This window comes from Megachile rotundata, chromosome 9 (genome assembly GCF_050947335.1).
Source record: "Megachile rotundata isolate GNS110a chromosome 9, iyMegRotu1, whole genome shotgun sequence".
Taxonomy (NCBI): Eukaryota; Metazoa; Arthropoda; class Insecta; order Hymenoptera; family Megachilidae; genus Megachile; species Megachile rotundata.
This window is the reverse complement of record NC_134991.1, coordinates 12,144,274-12,164,574: the sequence shown is the minus strand read 5'-3', so window position 1 is coordinate 12,164,574 and position 20,301 is coordinate 12,144,274. Positions and strand designations below refer to the sequence as shown.

The 20,301-nt window shown below is 33.3% G+C and overlaps 4 protein-coding genes across 5 annotated transcripts; 1 reads left to right on the top strand and 3 right to left on the bottom strand.

The window, feature by feature from the left end:
• Positions 1-4,185: 4,185 nt before the first annotated feature.
• On the bottom strand, positions 4,186-10,883 carry Lnpk (zinc-ribbon metal-binding protein lunapark). The gene is made up of 17 exons (XM_012289267.2): positions 10,478-10,883; positions 10,351-10,405; positions 9,674-9,715; positions 9,410-9,597; positions 9,147-9,333; positions 9,021-9,032; positions 8,626-8,878; positions 8,389-8,550; positions 8,124-8,318; positions 7,967-8,050; positions 7,806-7,894; positions 6,369-6,427; positions 5,368-5,626; positions 5,168-5,287; positions 4,872-4,967; positions 4,633-4,791; positions 4,186-4,437 (listed from the first exon to the last, which is right to left on the bottom strand). Exons 2-17 carry the CDS (start codon positions 10,375-10,377, stop codon positions 4,423-4,425), a joined length of 1,947 nt encoding a protein of 648 aa, XP_012144657.2. The 5' UTR covers positions 10,378-10,405; positions 10,478-10,883; the 3' UTR covers positions 4,186-4,422.
• Positions 10,884-11,365: 482 nt separating this feature from the next.
• LOC100882262 (malate dehydrogenase) lies at positions 11,366-13,231 on the bottom strand. The gene is made up of 3 exons (XM_003704981.3): positions 12,637-13,231; positions 12,173-12,562; positions 11,366-11,925 (listed from the first exon to the last, which is right to left on the bottom strand). The coding sequence occupies exons 1-3, from the start codon at positions 13,045-13,047 to the stop codon at positions 11,554-11,556; spliced, it is 1,173 nt and encodes a 390-aa protein (XP_003705029.2). The 5' UTR covers positions 13,048-13,231; the 3' UTR covers positions 11,366-11,553.
• A 140-nt stretch (positions 13,232-13,371) lies between these two features.
• LOC100882153 (condensin complex subunit 2) lies at positions 13,372-16,059 on the bottom strand. The gene is made up of 3 exons (XM_003704980.3): positions 15,911-16,059; positions 15,708-15,831; positions 13,372-15,555 (listed from the first exon to the last, which is right to left on the bottom strand). The coding sequence occupies exon 3, from the start codon at positions 15,488-15,490 to the stop codon at positions 13,475-13,477; it is 2,016 nt and encodes a 671-aa protein (XP_003705028.2). The 5' UTR covers positions 15,491-15,555; positions 15,708-15,831; positions 15,911-16,059; the 3' UTR covers positions 13,372-13,474.
• Positions 16,060-16,169: 110 nt separating this feature from the next.
• Naa35 (N-alpha-acetyltransferase 35) lies at positions 16,170-20,269 on the top strand. Of its 2 annotated transcripts, XM_012289269.2 has the most exons (10): positions 16,170-16,339; positions 16,523-16,584; positions 16,869-17,404; positions 17,509-17,701; positions 17,763-17,944; positions 18,012-18,344; positions 18,417-18,815; positions 18,896-19,069; positions 19,151-19,267; positions 19,341-20,269. In XM_012289269.2, exons 1-10 carry the CDS (start codon positions 16,281-16,283, stop codon positions 19,479-19,481), a joined length of 2,196 nt encoding a protein of 731 aa, XP_012144659.1. In that variant the 5' UTR covers positions 16,170-16,280; the 3' UTR covers positions 19,482-20,269. The 2 variants fall into 2 exon arrangements, with proteins under 2 accessions (XP_012144659.1, XP_076391928.1); XM_076535813.1 differs by lacking the exon at positions 16,523-16,584 and having other exon boundaries at positions 16,249-16,339.
• Positions 20,270-20,301: the final 32 nt, after the last annotated feature.

Genomic DNA, 20,301 nt, shown 5'->3' with positions numbered 1-20,301 from the left:
GACTTAATAAATTAATAAATAAAAATCGAAGACACTGCTGTCCAGAAATTTACCACCAGAAAGTTTCACAGTCAGCAATGTGTTTGACTTAATAAATTAATAAATAAAAATCGAAGACACTGCTGTCCAAAAATTTACCATAAAGAATTTTTACAGTCAGCGATGTCTTTAACATCGTCCCTAAAGAAAATTGTTCTACGTTTAATATTAATAGAGAGTAATTTAGCGTAACAAGAAGTGCAATAAAGAAAAGACTGCACGTCTACAGAGAACACCATCATCGCTTCGCGCTAACTTCGATCCAAAGAAAATAATGGTTATCGTTTTCTTCCTTTCAGGATCATCGATCATCCGGTCCGACGCTGAAAAAGAAGAAGTCCTCGATCGCTGGAGAACCGTGTTAATATCGAGAACAGCGACGGAAGTAACCAAGAAGTTCTTGCGCGTCCGCCATATTGAAAACCACTTCTAAGATGTTTCGAAGGGATCCCCAGGGATCGCTCAAGCACTAATTTTACGTCTAAATTAAATGTTAGCGTGGTGAATCCTGAACATCTTTTTGAAGTGGCTTTCTTAACTTTCTTCGAGCAGTACTTGAATATCATTGGCAGCCATTTGTAAGAAACCTTAGAGATGCTTCTTACCTCCTTACACTCACTTGTCCTCGTTTTCGCAGAGAACTTTATCCAATAATACGGTTAATCGAATTAAGCTTGCGATTTTCTTTACTCTTTGACACGCAGTCTTTGAGTCGTTCGAATCCTCACGTTCAATTTTACAACGAATGCTACGTTGCTTATTTTACTATTTTGCTATTATGTTATTATAGCTATTCTACCATTTTGCTATACTAATTCCACCATAACCCTGCATAGCAATCACCCAATTCGATCCTAATTTTCTCCCCAAGTCTGACACCCGCAATCAGAAAAGCCCGAAAGGGAAACAGATCTACCCTGCATCGAGGTCTTTCTTTTTCAGCAGGATCATATTAATATTTATCGAGCTTGTTTTCGGGACGCAGTAAATATTCGCCTTGGAGAGCGTACGATAATTTCATTGCTTAATTCGAGCGCACCAGCATGGCCCAGAGGGTCAGAAAAGGCAGCAGCGGGCAGTCTCGCGCGTGTCCTCCGCGAAATCACGCTGCGAGCTCCGATCATCGAGGGTTAAACGTTTCGGTCCGCAGAAAAATATTACGTCTTCATGGACACCGTGGCCGAGTAGCCGGTATAATTTCGTCGTTAAATCCCGCCACTCACGATGTCCCTCGTTCCCTGTAATCGTTTCATCCCTGCATACTGGGCCACTTATCGTGGATCACGACGCACGGATGAAAAAGAAGGAGCGAACGAAGGCCGTCGGTCGATCGATGATAATGATCCCGTTGATGATAGCTCGCTCGTTATTATACGCATCGCACGGTGGAAACGAGACGAGAAGACGATTGGTACCGAGAGAAAGGGAGAGAATGGACGTACAAGGGAGAGGGATAAGAGGTGCGTTCGTGTTTTAAGTCCCGGAAGCGATTGGTCGACGCCATTACTCACACCGTTTGCGCCTGCCACATGGCTCGATGGATCCTTTATTCCCTTCTTCGTTCCTCGTTCTCTTCGTCTTTGTTGCCAACTTACGCTTTCGGGAAGATGGACACTTTGGAGAAAGTTAAGAAACAAGATACGTACAGAAGATTTGTAATCCTTCGAAATTGGTTATCCAAAAATAAGCAAGATCAAATTATCAGTGTATTAGATTACGCACAGTGTATTAGATTACAATTGACATTAGACCATATCATAATTTTAGAGTATTACTTTAATTATAACGTTACGGTCTTTGACACTGTTTTGTCATCGTGATAAAAAGTGAGTAGCTACGTGAATTTATACCGGAGCGGAAATCTAAACGGATGCGCGTGAATCAAGAGACCGATCACGAACGGCGGAATAAAAAAATAGTAAAGAATGAAGAGGCTGACAGGAGAAGAAAGAGGAGAGAGAGAGGTCCATGGCAGCCGATCCGTCTCTGGCGTGTCTGATTGTTCCTTTAACGATCGGCTGACAGCGAAGACGTATGTCGGTGCCATCAGATAATGTGGGTCGGCGTCGATGTGTACGCGGCTCGTGATACGCGTAAGCGTTTTGTAAACGCTTCGCACGTCCTCATGGTCGGCGTTCGTTCGATGCGACATCTTCATAAACTCGTGCACAAAGAGACTGTCATGTCGCATCATGGCTCTCGGACCAGGGTCAGGCAACCCCTAAACTTTCAGAAAATCAACGAACGTTGATGGACATTCACGTGGACGAAGTGTATGTCAACATTTCAGGATTCTCGAGACACATTAACTTCATCGAAAATTGATAAACTTCAGAATTTAGAGTTTGACAAATTCAAAGTCTGAGATTTTAAGATTTGACCATAAGAAGATTTATTTATTAAGATCAAGCTCAAAACATCCTCTCGGGCAAAAATATTCTTCAGGAAACGGAAACAGTTTCCGGAATTGCAGTTTGAATATCGCGTTACATAAACTTCGCTGTATTCCGAGCGTACGTAAATTACTTGTTCCTTAAGTGACTTAATTAATCTGCGTGCTTAACTTTCCAACGCTTGAGTGCTTCGCAATTAAAGCGGAAGTCAGGCTCATAAACTAGAAGTTCATTAACGTTAAAGCGCTTTAGGTACACGTTAAATAAGTACTTGCTACTCTGAACGTTTATTGCGATCTCTTTTTAAACAGTTTTTTATTGTTAACGCGTGCCATTTTCACGGCAACGCAATAGCTGAGCGAATGGAAATTCGATTACCGGAGTTCAGCAGGTGTTTCCTTCGCGGTGTTCCTTTTATTACGTGACAATATTGCGAACGCTTCTTTGTTGGCAATAAAGCGCCTTAAGATCCTTGCCAGATGTCACCGTGGGTAGCGTCATATACGAGACCGAAATCTCAAATATTAGCGGATTCTCCTGTAGGATAGAGAGGATGGCACGTCCACGCTCTAATATCACGCTTTTTCCAACCCCGCTTTGCTACTTGTACGCCGTGACACGTGCACGAAACGGCTTATAAAACTTTCCGTAATACTTTTGCACTGACGAAAGTCGAATTGAAATACCTTCTTTATATTGTACTCTACTGATACGACATTTCTGCTAAAAATTAAAACTTTAAAATTATCTTATTGCATATTTATGCAAGTTGTTATCTTCTTGCAGATACTTGTAAGAATCTAAAATTAGTTTGTCGACAGGAGACTAAGTGGTATTTTACATTTGTACTATTAATTATTAGATAAACGATGTAAACATATTTTAGTGTAATTTTAAAAATTATTTAGGCATGATTATGTCATTCCCTATATCATCGACAAGATACCAGTACGTAAACTATTCTGATAATTCGCATTTTCAGGTCCAAGGAATACATTGAAGACAGTAGAAAATCAATATTAATAAATATATAGCATATTAATCAATAAAATCAATAATAATTGAGTTTTTATAAAAATAGTACAAGTGGCGCCATCTCTCCGGCGAACAGGGTGAACTACACAGTTTTGAAACAGCCCTTTCAGTAGTTCCCACATGTTGCCACTAGATGGCGCTACATGTTCAATTTTAATCGAATCAGAAACTATACACAGTATCATCTGCAAGCAATATGTGGAAACTACTGAAACTACACCTTTTTTTAAATTAAAAAAATGTGAACATAGAAATAGCTAGCCATCTATCGGTAAACTAGGGGTACTAAAAAAAGTTTTCTATTTACTGAACCATTTATTGTACAAAAATATAATTAAACAAAGTTTGATATCCATACATAAAAATTAATAAAAGTATAAATTTCAATAAATAAGACAATGTATCGATTATTGTAAAATTAAAGTTAAACGCAATATCCAAATCTGTCCTAAAAATTTCCACCTTCAAGTAACATGATACGATTCACGAGTTATGGTTCCAAAATGAGAAGTGATTCGGTATCGACTTTTACTACCATAAGCATGCACGTGTGTAGTATAGTTAGCTCTCTGCCCATGACTAACACATCGAGTGATCAATAGTAACGTCTACGGTCCATTAGTTCATGCATCAATACTTAATGTTACGTAATACTAGAGAATTTGACCTTTAGTTTTGGAACTCCACACAGTGCGCGCAGTTAAACAGACAAACAATATAGTGACCTTAGTGTATTTATTTTTTTTTTCATGTGAATTATGTATATACATGTGGATTTGTTAGAGACAAGCATCACGGTCTCCGTGCGAACTCTGATCTCTTGGTAGTCGAGCTTATCATTTCAATGTAATGAGACAAAAAGAAGGATGATGTTTTCCCTGATGATGCAGATGATAAAATAATGACCTCACAATGCGAGCTACGATGTAGCGCACCCTATTTCTAAGCAGGTTCATCACATTGTCAATTCCTGAAACATAGTAAAACCAAATGTAAATATTTGAACTGTACACCTAGATGTATGCTAGTTACAGAACTAATTTATCAGTCTGCCAAGGTCTTTTCAGCAATATTTTAATTCTGACTAAAAATAAAAGCGAAACCATTACTTAGATCATCATTCATCATGTCAAAAAAAGCTTGATACTTCTCTTTGAAGACTTACCATAATAGCATTGACAATGTCATTTTGATTATTTTTGAGAGCTTTAATGGCCTTCCCTCGAGATACATTGGCTTGACACATTACTAAGTCAATGTCCTTCTCCTCGACGCCTGTTTCGTCAACTTCTTCCTCTGATTCTTCCTGTATAGGCGCGACAACCTTAAAAATACCAATTTCAGAATTAGAAACCATAATCAGATATTATTATTGTCATTTATTTATACAATAAAATATCTTACCGTAGTGCTACCACCAGCCTCAGTTGCTGGAATAACTGGAGGTTCTTTGAACTTCTCAGCTGCTGCTACCTGAGCTTGTTGGCTAAGATCCTCGATCTGAAAAAAATAATTTCTTTAATAAATAAAAGCAATAAAACAACTCCACAAAAAATATCATTGCTACTAGATATCAGTCTGCCAAGGAATTTCTCTACAAAGTTTCTCAGCTTATATTATACAAAACCATAAGAATCATCATCTATCAAAAATTTTAATTTTATTATGTACAAAATTAAGACACAGTTTAAGAATTTCACCTTTGCTTCCCCAAATACTATGTAAGTATCTGAAGCTGGATTCTTCAGAACATCTGGTTTGTTAATTACAAAGAGAATATTCTTCGATTTACGAATAGTTACTCTGTTTACACCTTGAACCTATATACAACAAAAAAGAAATTGCTTTAATATTCAATTATGTTTGGAGTTACAAATACATTAAGAATGCAAATATGTACAGGTTTTAGTCCTAATTTGCTCATAAGCTTCCTGGCTTTCTTCTCTCCCCGACTCTGTTTTGCCTTAGAAACCATGTCAAGACCAGTGACAGTCGTGGCTGAAAAGCCAACAGTACCCCCAGCACCCGCATCATCCAAGTCTGGAAGAGTATCGTCCGAGTCTGAATCAGTTCCAGATCCTGCTGCTGTTGCTTCGACCTTACTAGGTTCGGAGCTTGCAGCTTTGTCGAGTTCAGTTAATTCCGGCATATTTGTTGAGCTACAACAAATGATTAAATCAGATATTTTTATTTTATATTTTAATGTTCTTTATTATATACAATGTACAAATATATTCAATACAGAAACATATCTACATAATGCTAACATTTATTAAGTTTAAACTTAATATCTCTTACATTTTTAATTGAACTAAATCAGAACAATTGTATAACGAATCGCACGTGTTTAATACCGGGCTAACAAAGTCCGCCCCACCTTAGTTTCTAGCGCAGTATAACTTTAAGTTAAAGTACGCAATTGGACAAATACGAATAAATCATTAATGAAATTTATCGGTAGATTAAAAGTTACTAATAAATGCAAAATAAGTGGACGGAAAGAATAAACACTTATCGCACAATGATTGTCACCGACTAATGGACGTTGTTATGGCGCCCACTAAAGGCAGTCAAAAATTACTTGCAAAAATATCATCGACTAGATTCTTCGTTACTTATGTTTAATTATCACAACACGTTTAAGTATATTCTAATAAGCACCAGTAACGTGTTCCCTACTGCTTTGTGCGCTTTTATACGATGTTTTACATCGATATTATGCACAGTAAATTGCGTGAGTGAAAATCGTCGGACCACAAACATTTCGTGTGTTCACCGTTGACAATAAATCGTATCACGCAATATGATTTGCACGGAAAAATACATTGGGTTTTTATTTCTCGATATTCGCGCTCTTTTACTATCATTACAAAACGATGTCGAAAAAATCGTTAGATTTACCTCAAACGATAATCCGTCGACGGCCGAGCACTATTTTTACCATGTAAACTGAGACCGATTCACACATGTGCCCGAATGAGCATAAGTTCATTACTTTTGCGAACACAAGACACGAAGGAAGGTTTTGTTAAATCAGCACCCGCAATTGGCTACACAAAGCTAGAAGAAAAATATCGTTGTTTTATGAAACCCATTTTTGCAACGGGAACTAATTCGAATGTTAAAAAACTTCAGATTCCCGCCATTGAATCACGAACAGAGAAATTATTAACAGGTATTTTCGTTAAAAAGTATATTTCCTTTAACAATCGTTCAAACAATTTTGTTTATCTCATGAATACAAAATTTTAATTCAGTCAAATTTAAACGTTGCTTCAAATAAGATAATTTAATAATTATTAAAAATAATTTAAAAGAATGTAAAATGTTTAAATTTCTACAAATTTTAATAGATAGTGAAAAGTAAAAACTAGCTACAGCGATTACATGTTTTAATAAACGCCGATTCTTTATCTGATACATATGTACATTGCATTCGCTTGTAATAAATATTACCCAAACACAAAATACGATTTATTATCACAATACTTATGTTTAAAAAGTTCCAATGAGAAACAGTTCAATGTACTTTCTTCCATGTTCCTTATTCGTTTCTTTTGTACAAATTATGAATATAAAAAGTATTCATGTCTTCTATAACATGATATTCAAGCAGTAATCGAGTTTTTAATGACAGTCGAGCACAAAATTTGTGAGACAACGCGTATTCATTAAAAAAGGAAAGAGAACAAAAATTATGTAAGATTCAAATTGATGTAAGAAAAAGATCGAATTTCTTATAAGAAAAAAAAAAAAACAAAAAAAGTACTTTCTTCTAATATAAATACTAATGTCCACTATTGACGAGATAAGCAGTCTTAATTGAAACGTATTATTGACTACAATTTTCAACGTGGGCATTTTCATAATGCTTCGGATAATTTAAAATTTTTAGAAGAATAAACAATTTCTAAAAATTTGTCAATATATTATGAAATTTCACGATTTTGCAAGTAACATATAAATGAAGCAAACATCATATGGGAATTAATAAGATATCTTGTTAATGATATCTTTTCTAAGTACTTGCGATCATTTTGCTTCATTCTACAGTTACCCAAAATCCTAACAAGAGTTAGACAAGAACAATTTGGAATGATCCTTCATTCAAATATGAGAATATAGCATTCATGTAATTTCTGCAAATACTATATTACTATCTATTGTCGAGTATCATATCGTTTACTTTCGTTTTCAAACTCTTGCTGGAGTAATATAGTATTTACGTTTTTAATAAACATCTATACCTATATACCTATGCACTACAATGTCAATTGTAGTAACATTTCATAACAAAATGTTTTCTGTCATATATTCCTTTGAAATATGTTCGTGTTAGGAGAACGAATCGTCAACGTCCATTTTCTCAACACTTTCTTCGCATTTTTCCTCTTCTTTTGTCTCAGATTTTGTAGCATCTGGTTCATCTATGATTACAGTCATATATAATATCTAAATCATATTACATTTTAAACATGTTTAATGATATCTTTCCTTACCACATTCGTTTTTCACTGGTTCATCTATATGTTCAGTGTCTTCTGGAATTTCTGTCGGTTTTTCAACTACTTCGATGTCGGAATCTAAAAATTATTTGCTTATTTATGTTTGAGCTTTCTATGGCTTTTGAACATTTCTAATGACGATTAAAAAAACCTGTATCTGATGGGGTCGTTTCCGGTTGCATAACTTGTGAAGGTTCCATATTTGTGGCACCTAATGTATGATCAGGAGTATTTGAAGATGATGAACTGTGTGCAAAAGAAGTTGCATCATACTCCAATTTTGGCGCAGAAGGTTTCTTTTGTTTTCTTGCAGGATTCCAGAAGTTGCAGTAACAACATCTGAATCCTGTAATATAAAAATACACTCAATTTGGGGTACACTCAATTTTTCGTAATAAATTATCACAAATGTTTACCAAAATATTCGAATTCTTCTTTCAGGGCCATTCCGTTATGCGATTCGCAATGTCGGCAAATTAACGCATAACGATTTGATGGGCCATCACCCACTAAATAATCAATTAATCGATCTAAGTAATTCCTTTCACGAGGCAATACCGGACGAGGTAACGGTGACCCTGTTATATGTTATCATAAAATAATAATATTTGAAAAAAGTCAATATGAATAATTATACTGTCAAAAATACTAACGATAACCCATGATTGGAGAGTTAATTGGTTTCATGCCACCCTGGAAAGGAGTACTTGATGGATTTTGAGTGGGAGCTACGCCAACTGGGACAAGGCCAGTGTTAGTGGGCATACCACTTTGCATGTTCAGCTGATTTTGACTTGTTACTACTCTTCTTCGTAGTTCCGCAGAAGAAGGTATGGGGGATATCACATTTTGTGGTGTGCTAAATCTTTGAGATGTTTCTAATGGTGGTGATACCTTATAAGTTGGCTAAAATGAAAGTTTCTTCATTAAATTGTATATCAATTTTTTAGAAATTACTTTTTAATAATTTGTTAGTCAAAAATAAATGTTTATAAATGTATGCAAATCATATTACGAGGAAGTTATTTAATGCATACAAAATACACACCTGTGGAGATAACTGAAAAATAAAAAAAAAAGGTGATTAATTAAAGCAAACAAAACATATACTTTAATTGAAACAAAAAAGTTTAGGTAATTAACTTTTAAATCATATATATGTTTTAGTACTTACAGGAGTCATTCTTAACTGATCTGGAGCAAACTTCATTAAAATTTCTTTAGCTTTTTTGTATGTTTCAGTTTCTGTAACTTCATCTAGGATTTTCTTTTTCTCTGATTGCATTGTACTTAATTTTTCTTGATTCTCAGAGATTTTACGTTTATAATACCATGTAACCATTTTTTTTGTAAGTAATATTCTGTGGGAACGATATATACACCTCATTTGCAAATAATAAATAATTTTGTACAAAACAAGGAAAATATAGTACTTACAGAATTGGAAAAATTAACAATGGAATGATATAAAATATTTGATCATATAAAGATGCTGGGAAGAAATAAAAATAAAAAATGAATGCTGTTACAATATAAAGTATAACACTGTAAAGAATCAGTGTTCCAACAATCTTTTTATGTCTTTGTTCTGTAGTTTGCCCATATCTCTCTATTTCTTTAATTTTCTGTTAAAAAATAGAATTTTATTGAATTCTACAAATGCTTATAATACATACATTTGAAGGAATATACATTTCTTACCGTATCTAGATCCTCCAATATTTCAATTGTCGTTTTCTTTTTCTGAAATATAAAAAAATTTTATTCTTATCTGATTATTAGTGAATTCTAACTTCTACTAATCAATAGATCAAAAGTGTACAACATTTTTTAATTATTTTTCCTATAATATATTAACTGTGTTCGTGAACAATGACGATAACAGATCCTATATTTCTTCACATGTTGTTAATTCAGATGTAAAGGTGTTAAATAAAAGTAATGCATAGTCATTAAATGGTAATTTTAGAATGTATAATATTTCTTTTGTATGCATTATAAGTCAATTTTGATTAATCATTCAATAACAGAAATTGTAAGTAGACTATTTTAGGAAATTTAAACTATAAAATGAAGAAATGCATATTTTACAAGTGAAATGTATTTATGAAAAAGTGCATATACTTGTTTTTAGTGTACTTTGTTTAAAATTTTATTTTGGCGCCTAACCTTAAAAAACTGTCAATTGTTAATATATATGTTTATTTGTACCCTATTTTGGTATCAAAAAAAACATAAAATATTATGTATTAACGGGTTTTTAAAATAATATAACATTATTCGGAAATGCGTCCTAAAAAAAATGTAGAATGTGGAAGAACGTTAACCTCTAACCAATAAAATATTAATATTCACATTGAAAAGTAATACAAACTTACTCGAAATCTTGATAGAATCATTCCCATGTTGCCGTTAAAATTTTAGTGAATGTCCCTGTAAATTGATAAACGAATTGATGAAAATAAAACGGCTCAAACGTAAGGTGTCAAAACAAGAGATTCGTACAATTTTAAAATAGCCTAGCCGGGCGGTATGTAGACGTAGTCGACCCAAATTTAAATCCTTCTGCGTTTTGTTACGTTATTTATAGATCGAATCCTCTATAAACACTTTTCAAATTGTAATAGCAGGAGATTTGACATCATGTTTGAAAAAAAAATAAGTATTTTCTTTCGGCGCGCGGTACATTCATACACCAGAAACGTCGATGAATCAACAGATGCTGAGAATTCGTTTGTCACTTTTATGTAGATCAACTAATAAAGTGCAAAAATATTCTCAATTTCAGAACAATTCACTAAAATTATATAACGTCGAATTGCAATGATTAGTACTCGATACTCGCGTCTACAAATGATTCTATCGAAATCAAAATACCGTTCCGTTTGAACCTGCAAACCGAACTGAGGCACGAGTCACTATGCGTGGTGTTGGAATACGGCTTGTTTAAAGCAGAGCATTCCCAAAGTGCGGGTTCCGACTCAATCAACCTCGCATTAAATATTAAAATACAAAATATTTGGTCAAGCGATGTTGTTTATTTAGTTTCACTTAAGCACGCGTTACAAACGAGTTGTTCGCAAAAAATTACTGACGTCGAAAGTGGACTCTCAGATCTTGCAGTCTTACAGTTACGGAACTTTGGCGTTTTGAAATCATCGAACTTTCGAACTAATGCATTTTCGAATTTAGGTACATTGGAATTTTGTGACTTCCAAACTGCGATTTTGTAATTTTTGATTCTTAAAACTTCGAACATTAAATTAATGCGTTATAAGCAAGTGGGTCGTCAAAGTTATCATTTTCGAAAGTCGATCTCTATTCATAAAAGTTTGGAAAGCGCTGATTAGAATACACATCTTGCATTGATAACGAAGGAACGAAACGAGTCAATTAAATATTAGTAAAACTTTTATTACAACGATGAACATGACATATATGTAAGTATTTAGGAATATGTTCTGTAAGATACATAAATAGAGCTGACGTGTTCTACTCGATTACTTAGAGATCGATACTTTAATGTTACTATTTTTATTGCATAGGAAAATATACTTTCTGTAATGAACATTCAAGGTAATTTACGCATTTTTCATTATGACGTCTCCGTTGCAGTGAACCGCCTTTGCAGCCATTTCGATGCAGTCATTTATCACAGGAATCGCTTGTTCGACAAGTAATATTTCCGAAGATGACATTTTAGGCAATCCAAAATTCTTTTTCACACCACCAGTGCCAAATTGTAATTGGCTCGTAAAAAACCGGCATACTGGTAACACGTTCGATCGTACATAAGCAGAAGCAACGATATTTTCGAATCCGCAAAGTCCACCGGCAAGTGTGAGAATCAATTTAGCAGCAGCCGCTGCGTCAGACAATGATCCTTTGGATCCACTGTTTGCTAATTCTCTGTCCGCATTACGAAAGGATCTTAACAATAATTCTGTCTGTTCCTACATAAGAAAACTTATTATAATTTGAAATTTAATTTGCAGGAAGTGTCCGTCACGATATACCGGGATTGTAAATTAAACCCATAACCTACAATACTTTGTAAACTTTGAGGATTTATCAATTTCGGAATTTGGAAATATAGAACTAAATTTTCAAGTTGAGAAATTGACTACGGATAAATTTGATGGTACTGTTGTTTTACTACCTCGCTATATCATGATAAAAACTATCATTACAGATTCGTACGTTAGTGAATCCGCTGGCGGGAGTAGTTCGTGATAGAAGCGGCACGATAGTACTCGTATCTGCTCCACCGACTACTGGAACCGATAAAAAAGCAGGATTCAAATCTAACAGGTTCGCGGTAATCGCTTCCATTCGCATATGATCTAGGGCAGTAGAACCAATGATTCGGTCTGGATCCCACCATTTAGCATGTTTGTAGATCTCCGAGACCATCGGAAGTGTTGCTGTAACTGGTCGAGCAAAAACGGCTACCAAAGAATTCGAACAGAACTGTACCATTTTCTCAGCCATTTTATGCACATACGCTGATGCAGCTCCAAACTGCGCTGCGATATTTAAATCGCAGTCCATATTTACGTTCCTCTCGTCCATTAAGGCGATAATATTTGTCTAAATGTTATCGTTTTACGATAAAATTATATTAAGATGGTATTAAAATTTAGTAGATAAGAAGCATGACATACTTCCTTCAAAGCTTCTTTCAAGTTTTTCCTTTTAAAACACTTTAACCGAGCTGACGTGTCGATATGACTGGCATCTAAAACTGGACTCATAAATAAATCATTCATGTCTACCAAATGTATTCGTTTTATTAAACGGGATTGTTTTAAAAGTGCTGCCGTATAAATTGTCGCATCGCTGCCTCCAATTATAGAAACTTGCACGTCACCTTTGCGATCCGGTAGAAAGTAATCGTAACTACTGAATTCAGGTTTTTTCGTGTCGCAAACACCAGCTTTTGCTTTACATTTTTGATCTTTATCGGTGCTCTTAATTTTCTTATCGTCAATCGGCATGTTTGATATGTGTCGAGAAAGGTGACGCGACATAAATTTTTTGATGCATCTTAACATGTGTCGTTTTATCGCAATCATATCTAAATATTGGTTTCACTGTGTGAATCATTGGTATTAATTTTGTAACATTCTTGATACTTATAACGTGGAAGATAAATTTTCATTAACACATAGGTTATTACCTTAAGTTAAGGATATGAGGAAACATATTAAAACAATTGAATGATTCTGGACTTCATGAATTTTCCATTGTAAGTCCTTTACATGAATTTAGACTGTACTGACGTGCGTTCTGTTTTAACACTTGTAACAATAATTATTCGCAAATAATTACAAACTTAAAAGAATTTAAAGAAGCTAAAAAGAATAGGCATAATAATAATGAAGATTAAAACGAAACAATTATGTTTAATACCCATATTATATATTCTATCAGTAATTCTAAAATATATAAAAAACAATTAAAAGATTTACTTATATTTAATCAATAAACACTAATTATTAATTACGTCACGGATACATTATCTGTTTCTACAATAATGTCAGACATATCTGGAAGAGATTGTATTCTTAACGTTTTCTCGTTTGCCAAGTGTAACAATGATACAAAAGAAATGGGAAAACTTAGAGCTTCCATATTAGTTTTTGTTAACATATTTGGCAATGTCTTATAAATATTACTGAAACATTTGCTATTGTTCATTTCATTTTCTTCCCGTTCTGTCGTATTTTGAGTATTTACATCTTCTACCGCCGAATTGTCTGTTTTCAAAGTTAGACTTTTCCAAATAGACCTTTTCAGTTGTCGCATGTCTATTCTTTTTGCTTGGACACTATATGCGATAAATATTTTGTTCGTTAATTTAGGAGCAGTAACTAAATTATTGTCGGTGAAAGCTTGGGTTTCTCGTTGAGCTTCACTTGCAAAATTGCATTCATTTTCATCAGTATTGTCTTCGCACGCTTCATAATCATCGTTAGGTACACGAGGACAATAATTTGATGTATCATTTTCATTATTGTAATCATAATCCTCTATATCAGATATATGAGTAGCATTTAAATTATCTCTTTCTTGCACCTTTAACTCTATCATTTTATGAAGATAAAGTTTAGTAGTATATGCAATATCATAATGCATATCCCATGGCAATGTTAGATCTTCTTCTAGCCATTCTAGTCTGGCAGCTTCCATTTTTGAATTACGACCTAGTACAAACTTTACTTCTATAGCCTTTTTTGTTTTATCATCATAATTCATTTCAATTTCTTTTCTTTTTCTAGTTTGACGTTGCTGACATGTTTCAATGATTTTACTTTGTCCAGAAAAGTTTCTCAAATTATTTATTTTCCAATGAGAAGGACCAGCCCAGTGTTTGTTCATACTTTTTTGAATGAACGAGTATTCGGATGTTTTAGTTACAGGACAATTAGATACAACTTTGCATAAATCTACAATATTTGTTTCTAGTTTTCGTATTTCAACACATTTGTTCACGTTTTCTTCTTCATTTTCAATGTTTGAATAATTTAAATCGTTATGGACGACTTCCTCCTCGGATGGTATACTAGCATCTAAATCAAACTGAAATCTGTTATCATTATTTTCTTCTGACTGTTCACCCTGACTTAACTCTTCTTCTTCATTACCGGTCCACTTACGAAATTCGAAATTAATTAAAGGTGGACATACTTCTAATTCAGTCAAACCTTCTATTCTTGGAGGAGTTACTTTTGTAGAAGTATCATTAGTCTTATGCTCTATGGTATCAACAATAACATCATTGTATGAGTGTAAATAGAAGTTAGAATTTGCATGGTTGGGTAACATTACTTGATATAATGCATTTGTACTCTGTGCATCCTGTTCTTCTCTTATCCATAACGAAGGTTTAGATATTTCAATAGGTCCTTTTAAACTCTCCATTGTAGCAAATATTTTTTGTTTATTCTTTTTCTTTTTCTTTTTACTTAGTGAAGATGGATCATTGTTTCCTTGTTCACTATTTGTTTGTCCTTCTAAGTCATTAATTTGGTTTTCATCTTCGTGTTTATCTAATCCACCGGACATTTTCATTATTTCTGTATGAACATTATCTACACGAAAACCATAAATTTTAGTACTTACATCTAAAGATGTGCTAGCTACTTGCAGATTAGTCATATTATCATCTTTTTTACTTATCATATAGGTCATAAAATCAATTATTTCAAGACTGAATGCATTCTTTGCATTAATCTTATTTTCAGTATTTAGTTTTATGCAGTCAGTTATATGCTGTTTTACATCAGGTGCTGACATTTTAGATACAAAGTCAAGTCCTAAAGACATTCGTTTATTATTTACATTTGTACTTTTAGCAGAAGATTGCAATTCATGATGCAAAGCCAATCGTTCAGCTTCATCGTTGTTTTCTATCAAAACTGACGACGATAAATTTGGTGCAAGAACAGATTTTCTTCGTAAAGATGTGGAATGGGTTGCTAGTAATATATTTTCTTTATTTTGAAGCGTGTCCATTTTGCCAATTTATTTAAATAAGAATAATGTTGAACTTTATATCTTCGTTAATGAGGTTTGTTTATCTGAAAGAAACATTCTTACTTTGTTTCATACTGTAACGTATTTACTTTTGTATTAAGTGAAACTAACTTTAGAACTGAATTGTTTTAACAAAATATAGTATACAGTTCTACGTTAAATTTTTATTAACACATTAATAAATAAAATACTTTACCACTTAGTGAGTTAAAATTCTTTATTATTTTCTCCAGATCAGATCTTACTAATCGTAATAAACTATAGTATTGTTGTAATTCGTATTGCATCTGTTGAAGTACTTCCAGTTTCTTTTTAAGATCCTGAAAATAACATAACAAAACTTGTACAATTTTTAAGAATACTTTCATTAAGACATGTATGATCTCTATTGTATCATACCTGAGTTTCCATTTGATGAAAAGTTCATTAAAAAAAATGCACGACGAAAGCTTTAATTTCCTAAGTTTTATTTGATTTTGTAAAGTTCGCCTCACATAACAGAAAACACAAATTCAAATGAGTTTGAACAGACAGGTGTTCAAAAACTCATTTTACTTGAACCATAATAATACAACTTTACTTTTAATTGATGTTCGTGTATATGGCATTTGTTGATATTCATTTTTATAAATGGTAAAAATTATAGTTTAAAATATTAATCGGCTGATTTGAAAGGAAGTTTATTGATATTATTTTTTGGTAAAACAATGAGATATGTAATTTGGTGGTATTGGCAGTACTGTTAAATGTGACAGGTCAGTCTGCAAGAATGGCGACCATGGTGGAAGAACAGAATTCGATTGACATGGGGGAAGATAAAGAATCACAGTGAGTCGTAATATACTAATTACAATAAATGAATTAACTTAGTAACGTACAAATAACTGTGCAAACATGCTATACAAAAAATATCACGGTTTCAATCAGGCTTGAAGAAAATAACCTAACGCATAACAATCATCTGCAATTCTTAGCAATATTTTTTAATTTATACATCTATTTACATTGCAGATTCGACCAAGTCACTTACAATTGGGTGGATATTACTCACGAATTTTTCGAAGCCATTACAGGTGCTTGTTTGAAAACTAATTTCTTCCTTTGCCAATGCACACTTGAGTTATCTTTTTTGTTTCTTCTTTTTATGTATATTTGCTCACACTGTCACAACTAAGATAATACAAATTGGATAGAATAATAGATAATTCTATTCAATGAAGCATATTTATGTTTAAGTACTAATTTCAAGGACATTTAAAAGAATTGCTTTTAGAACTATAATTTATAGTTAATAATATGAATTGACTAAGTTAATTGTATAGTTAGTATAAAATATTTCATTGATGTGTTTCTCTAGAGCTGGAATTGGGAGAACTTTTACACGATGAGTTGTTTGGGTTGTTTGAAGCAATGTCTGCAATTGAAATGATGGATCCAAAAATGGATGCTGGCATGCTGTGTAATAGAGGAAACAACAAACCATGCACTTTCACACAGGCTGTTGATTCTGGCACATTAAAGTTGGACAATTTGACCCCATCTGAAGTTATAGGAATAATAGATTCAACTTATGCGTGTATAGTGTCTTGGCTCGAAGGTCATAGTTTGGCCCAAACAGTTTTTATCAATTTGTACCTTCACCAACCCGGTCAAATAGTAGATAAATCCCTGAAAACCTTTTGTTATGCTGTGTATAAAATTATTGAAATAATTAAAGACTGCATCAATAAAGCATTAGTTTTCGAGGAAGAAGATTTTCAAAGTGTTACTTATGGCTACAAATTGCAACAGGATATTACAGAACAGAAAACTATATCCATGCTGCGAGAAGTAGAAGAAGAATTGCATAGGAAAAGTAGAATAAAACCAGTTGATGTAGAATCTGAGAAAGAAGTAGGTGCATTTTTGAACAAGGAGCACATTAAAGTTTTGTAGTAGATGTGTTTGTCACACTCTTCTTTAATAACAAGAAAAATAATTAACATTGTTTCTTTCAGTATAACGATGGATTAGCATTATATGCTAGAATTAGATTCACTAAAATGTTTTATCAAATACTGACATTAATGGGGAAAAAAGAACAATTACAGCAGAACTTAAATGATTGTCATAGATTATTATCAAATTGTTCATACATGATTCAAGTTATGATTAAGACAGTGAATCGTGGAGAGAAAGCTGATGAGATATGTAAGTTTCTTAACATTGTTTTGTCCTCTACTTACAGAAGTAATACATACAACAATTTTAGCAAATTATCCAAACATCATGGGATTTGATCCTATGGTAAATCAAAGATTATTACCACCAACATTCCCTCGGTATACTAAGATAAAACCAAGAACAGAAGCCCTAAAATATTTAGATGACTTACTAAACAGATTTCGTACTGTAACTATGATCACTAATCAAAATGGATTTCATGCAGCTTTGGTAAGAGAAGATTTACAACAGGCATAACATACAGGCATAAATTCCAAGTACACTGATTTCTTTTTAGGACTTTTTTTTAGAATTTTCACGACAAAGTCCATGTATATTATCCAGATCAATGCTGCAAATAGTTTATTTGCCCACAACAAATCGGGTGTTTGGCGTGCAACATTTTTCGGATGTTCTGAAAGATGCAGCACGAAATTTCATTGCGCCTCCAGTTTTAATGCCAAAGAGTACATTACTTCAAAATCATCAAGCCAAGGATTACGTTGATAATTTTTTATCTCATTGTGTTAGCTTATTTGGCAGTTTATTACAACTTACCGGTCATAATAGAGCTAGACAAAGAGATAAATTGGCACATTTATTGGAGGATTTTGCAACGTTACAGGATGAAGTACGTTTAGAAATAACTTATTATATATGTCAACTAATGTTGCCAATTGTTTATGACTTGTAATTTCAACAGGCTGAAAGGGTAGACGCATTTTTACATACTTTGTCTTTAAAAAGTGATACACCTAGATCACACCTAGCTTGTTTTGGAACATGGATTTTGTATCATACATTACGAGTTATGGTCATGTACTTGTTAAGCGGTTTTGAGCTTGAGTTGTATTCGGTACACGAATACCACTACATATTTTGGTACCTGTATGAGTTTCTTTATGGATGGCTCGTATCGGCCATCACAAGGGCAGACACGTTCTTAATGGATCAAGATGTACATAATGATAGAGAAGTACATAAAGGTAGAGGAGGCAAAAAGAGTGCTAAAAATAAGAAAAAGAAGTCAACACCCAGACCGTATGACTTGGAAATATTAATGTATCAAGCTATGCAAAATATATGTGGTGGATACTATAAAGTAAATTTTGTATCTCTGTATCAAATAAACATGTATTTCTACATTGACAATCTAGCTGAAGCTGTAAAATTGTTTCATAGGCCTTAGTAGGTTTTCGTATGGATGGGAAAATACCACTTCCCGAGATGCAATTTGACTCGGAACGAGTTCGATACGAGCATAGGTTACTACCGTTTTCTTCATTATTGACTCCGCCACCGGTAAATTATCAAGAATTTTTAGATATAACCAATGCACAGATGCATAAAAGAAACGTGAGTGTGATTTTTCTTTTTCTATTTTTCTTCTCTTTCTAAGTAATACAAAGATCTTCTTTCTAACATCCATTTTCTTAGGAGAAGGTCACTAGTGCAACACTGTATGTAGCTGGGTGCCGTCATTTTCATCAAGCTAGGAATATGTTGGAAAGATCATTGTCCCTTTATCCGCCGAACGCTAGTACCGTGAATGAGGTATACTCCTAAACTTTTGTTGGTGTAATTTAAAAATTTGTTTCCACTTATTGCATATATATTTAATTTGCAGATTAATGATTTATTAAAAGTGGCGAAAACGAATTTTGTGGTTCTAAAATTACTTGCTGATGGGCATAAAAAGGATTCTAAAAAACCTCCAGTATTTGACTTTTCTTGTCATCAACATTTCCCACTGATAAAACTAACTTAAAAAAATTTCATTTGTAATAGCCATCATTTCATGCTATAAACGACATATTATTTATTCTAGCTTTAACCGTGTAAAAAAATATTTTTTGTGTTGTTGACTTTGGATGCACTTTTACTTTCATTTAATACAACCTTTGATGCTCTTCCCCTTTTTTTGTTTTATTAACGAGCACCCCCCTTCATTGTACAAATGTGTATTATTTGTCGTGCATATTTTGTGGATAAATTTCTATACAAAATGAAAACGATATTTGTATATAGTTTATCACAAGTTGTATATGTTTTTAAGTGAGTTCATGTGGATACTGAGAATGAATGTTTGAGGATGAGGTTTGTGAAATTGACGAGTCGCTGTGAAATGTAAATAAAAAATGTAGAATGTATAGTTTCGAAATATTGTATAGTAACACGTTTTATTAGTGAAATTGTTAACGATTCTTGTTAGAGATATGTGTAACATTTGAGGGACACTGAAGGCTTCGTCTACGAGAATACAGGTTCTGATAACAATCTTTTTTACACGATAATTTCATAATTTTATTAATCTCATGTGACCTAATTTGTTTTCGTCTACGAGCATCCGTAGCTCTAAACATCTAGACGAAAATGCTATCGTTTATATACATTGTTAAATTCTGTACTATATGCACGAAAATTGTAATATTGACTCGAAGCAATGAATCTGAATGTAAAATTAATAATTGACAAAGAAAATAAGATGCTTGTAAATCGCAAGATTCATGTGAGAAGGTGATGTATGTCTAATAAAAAGCGATAATCCGAGATGAACGAGAAGCGTATTTAATAAACTAAAATAATTT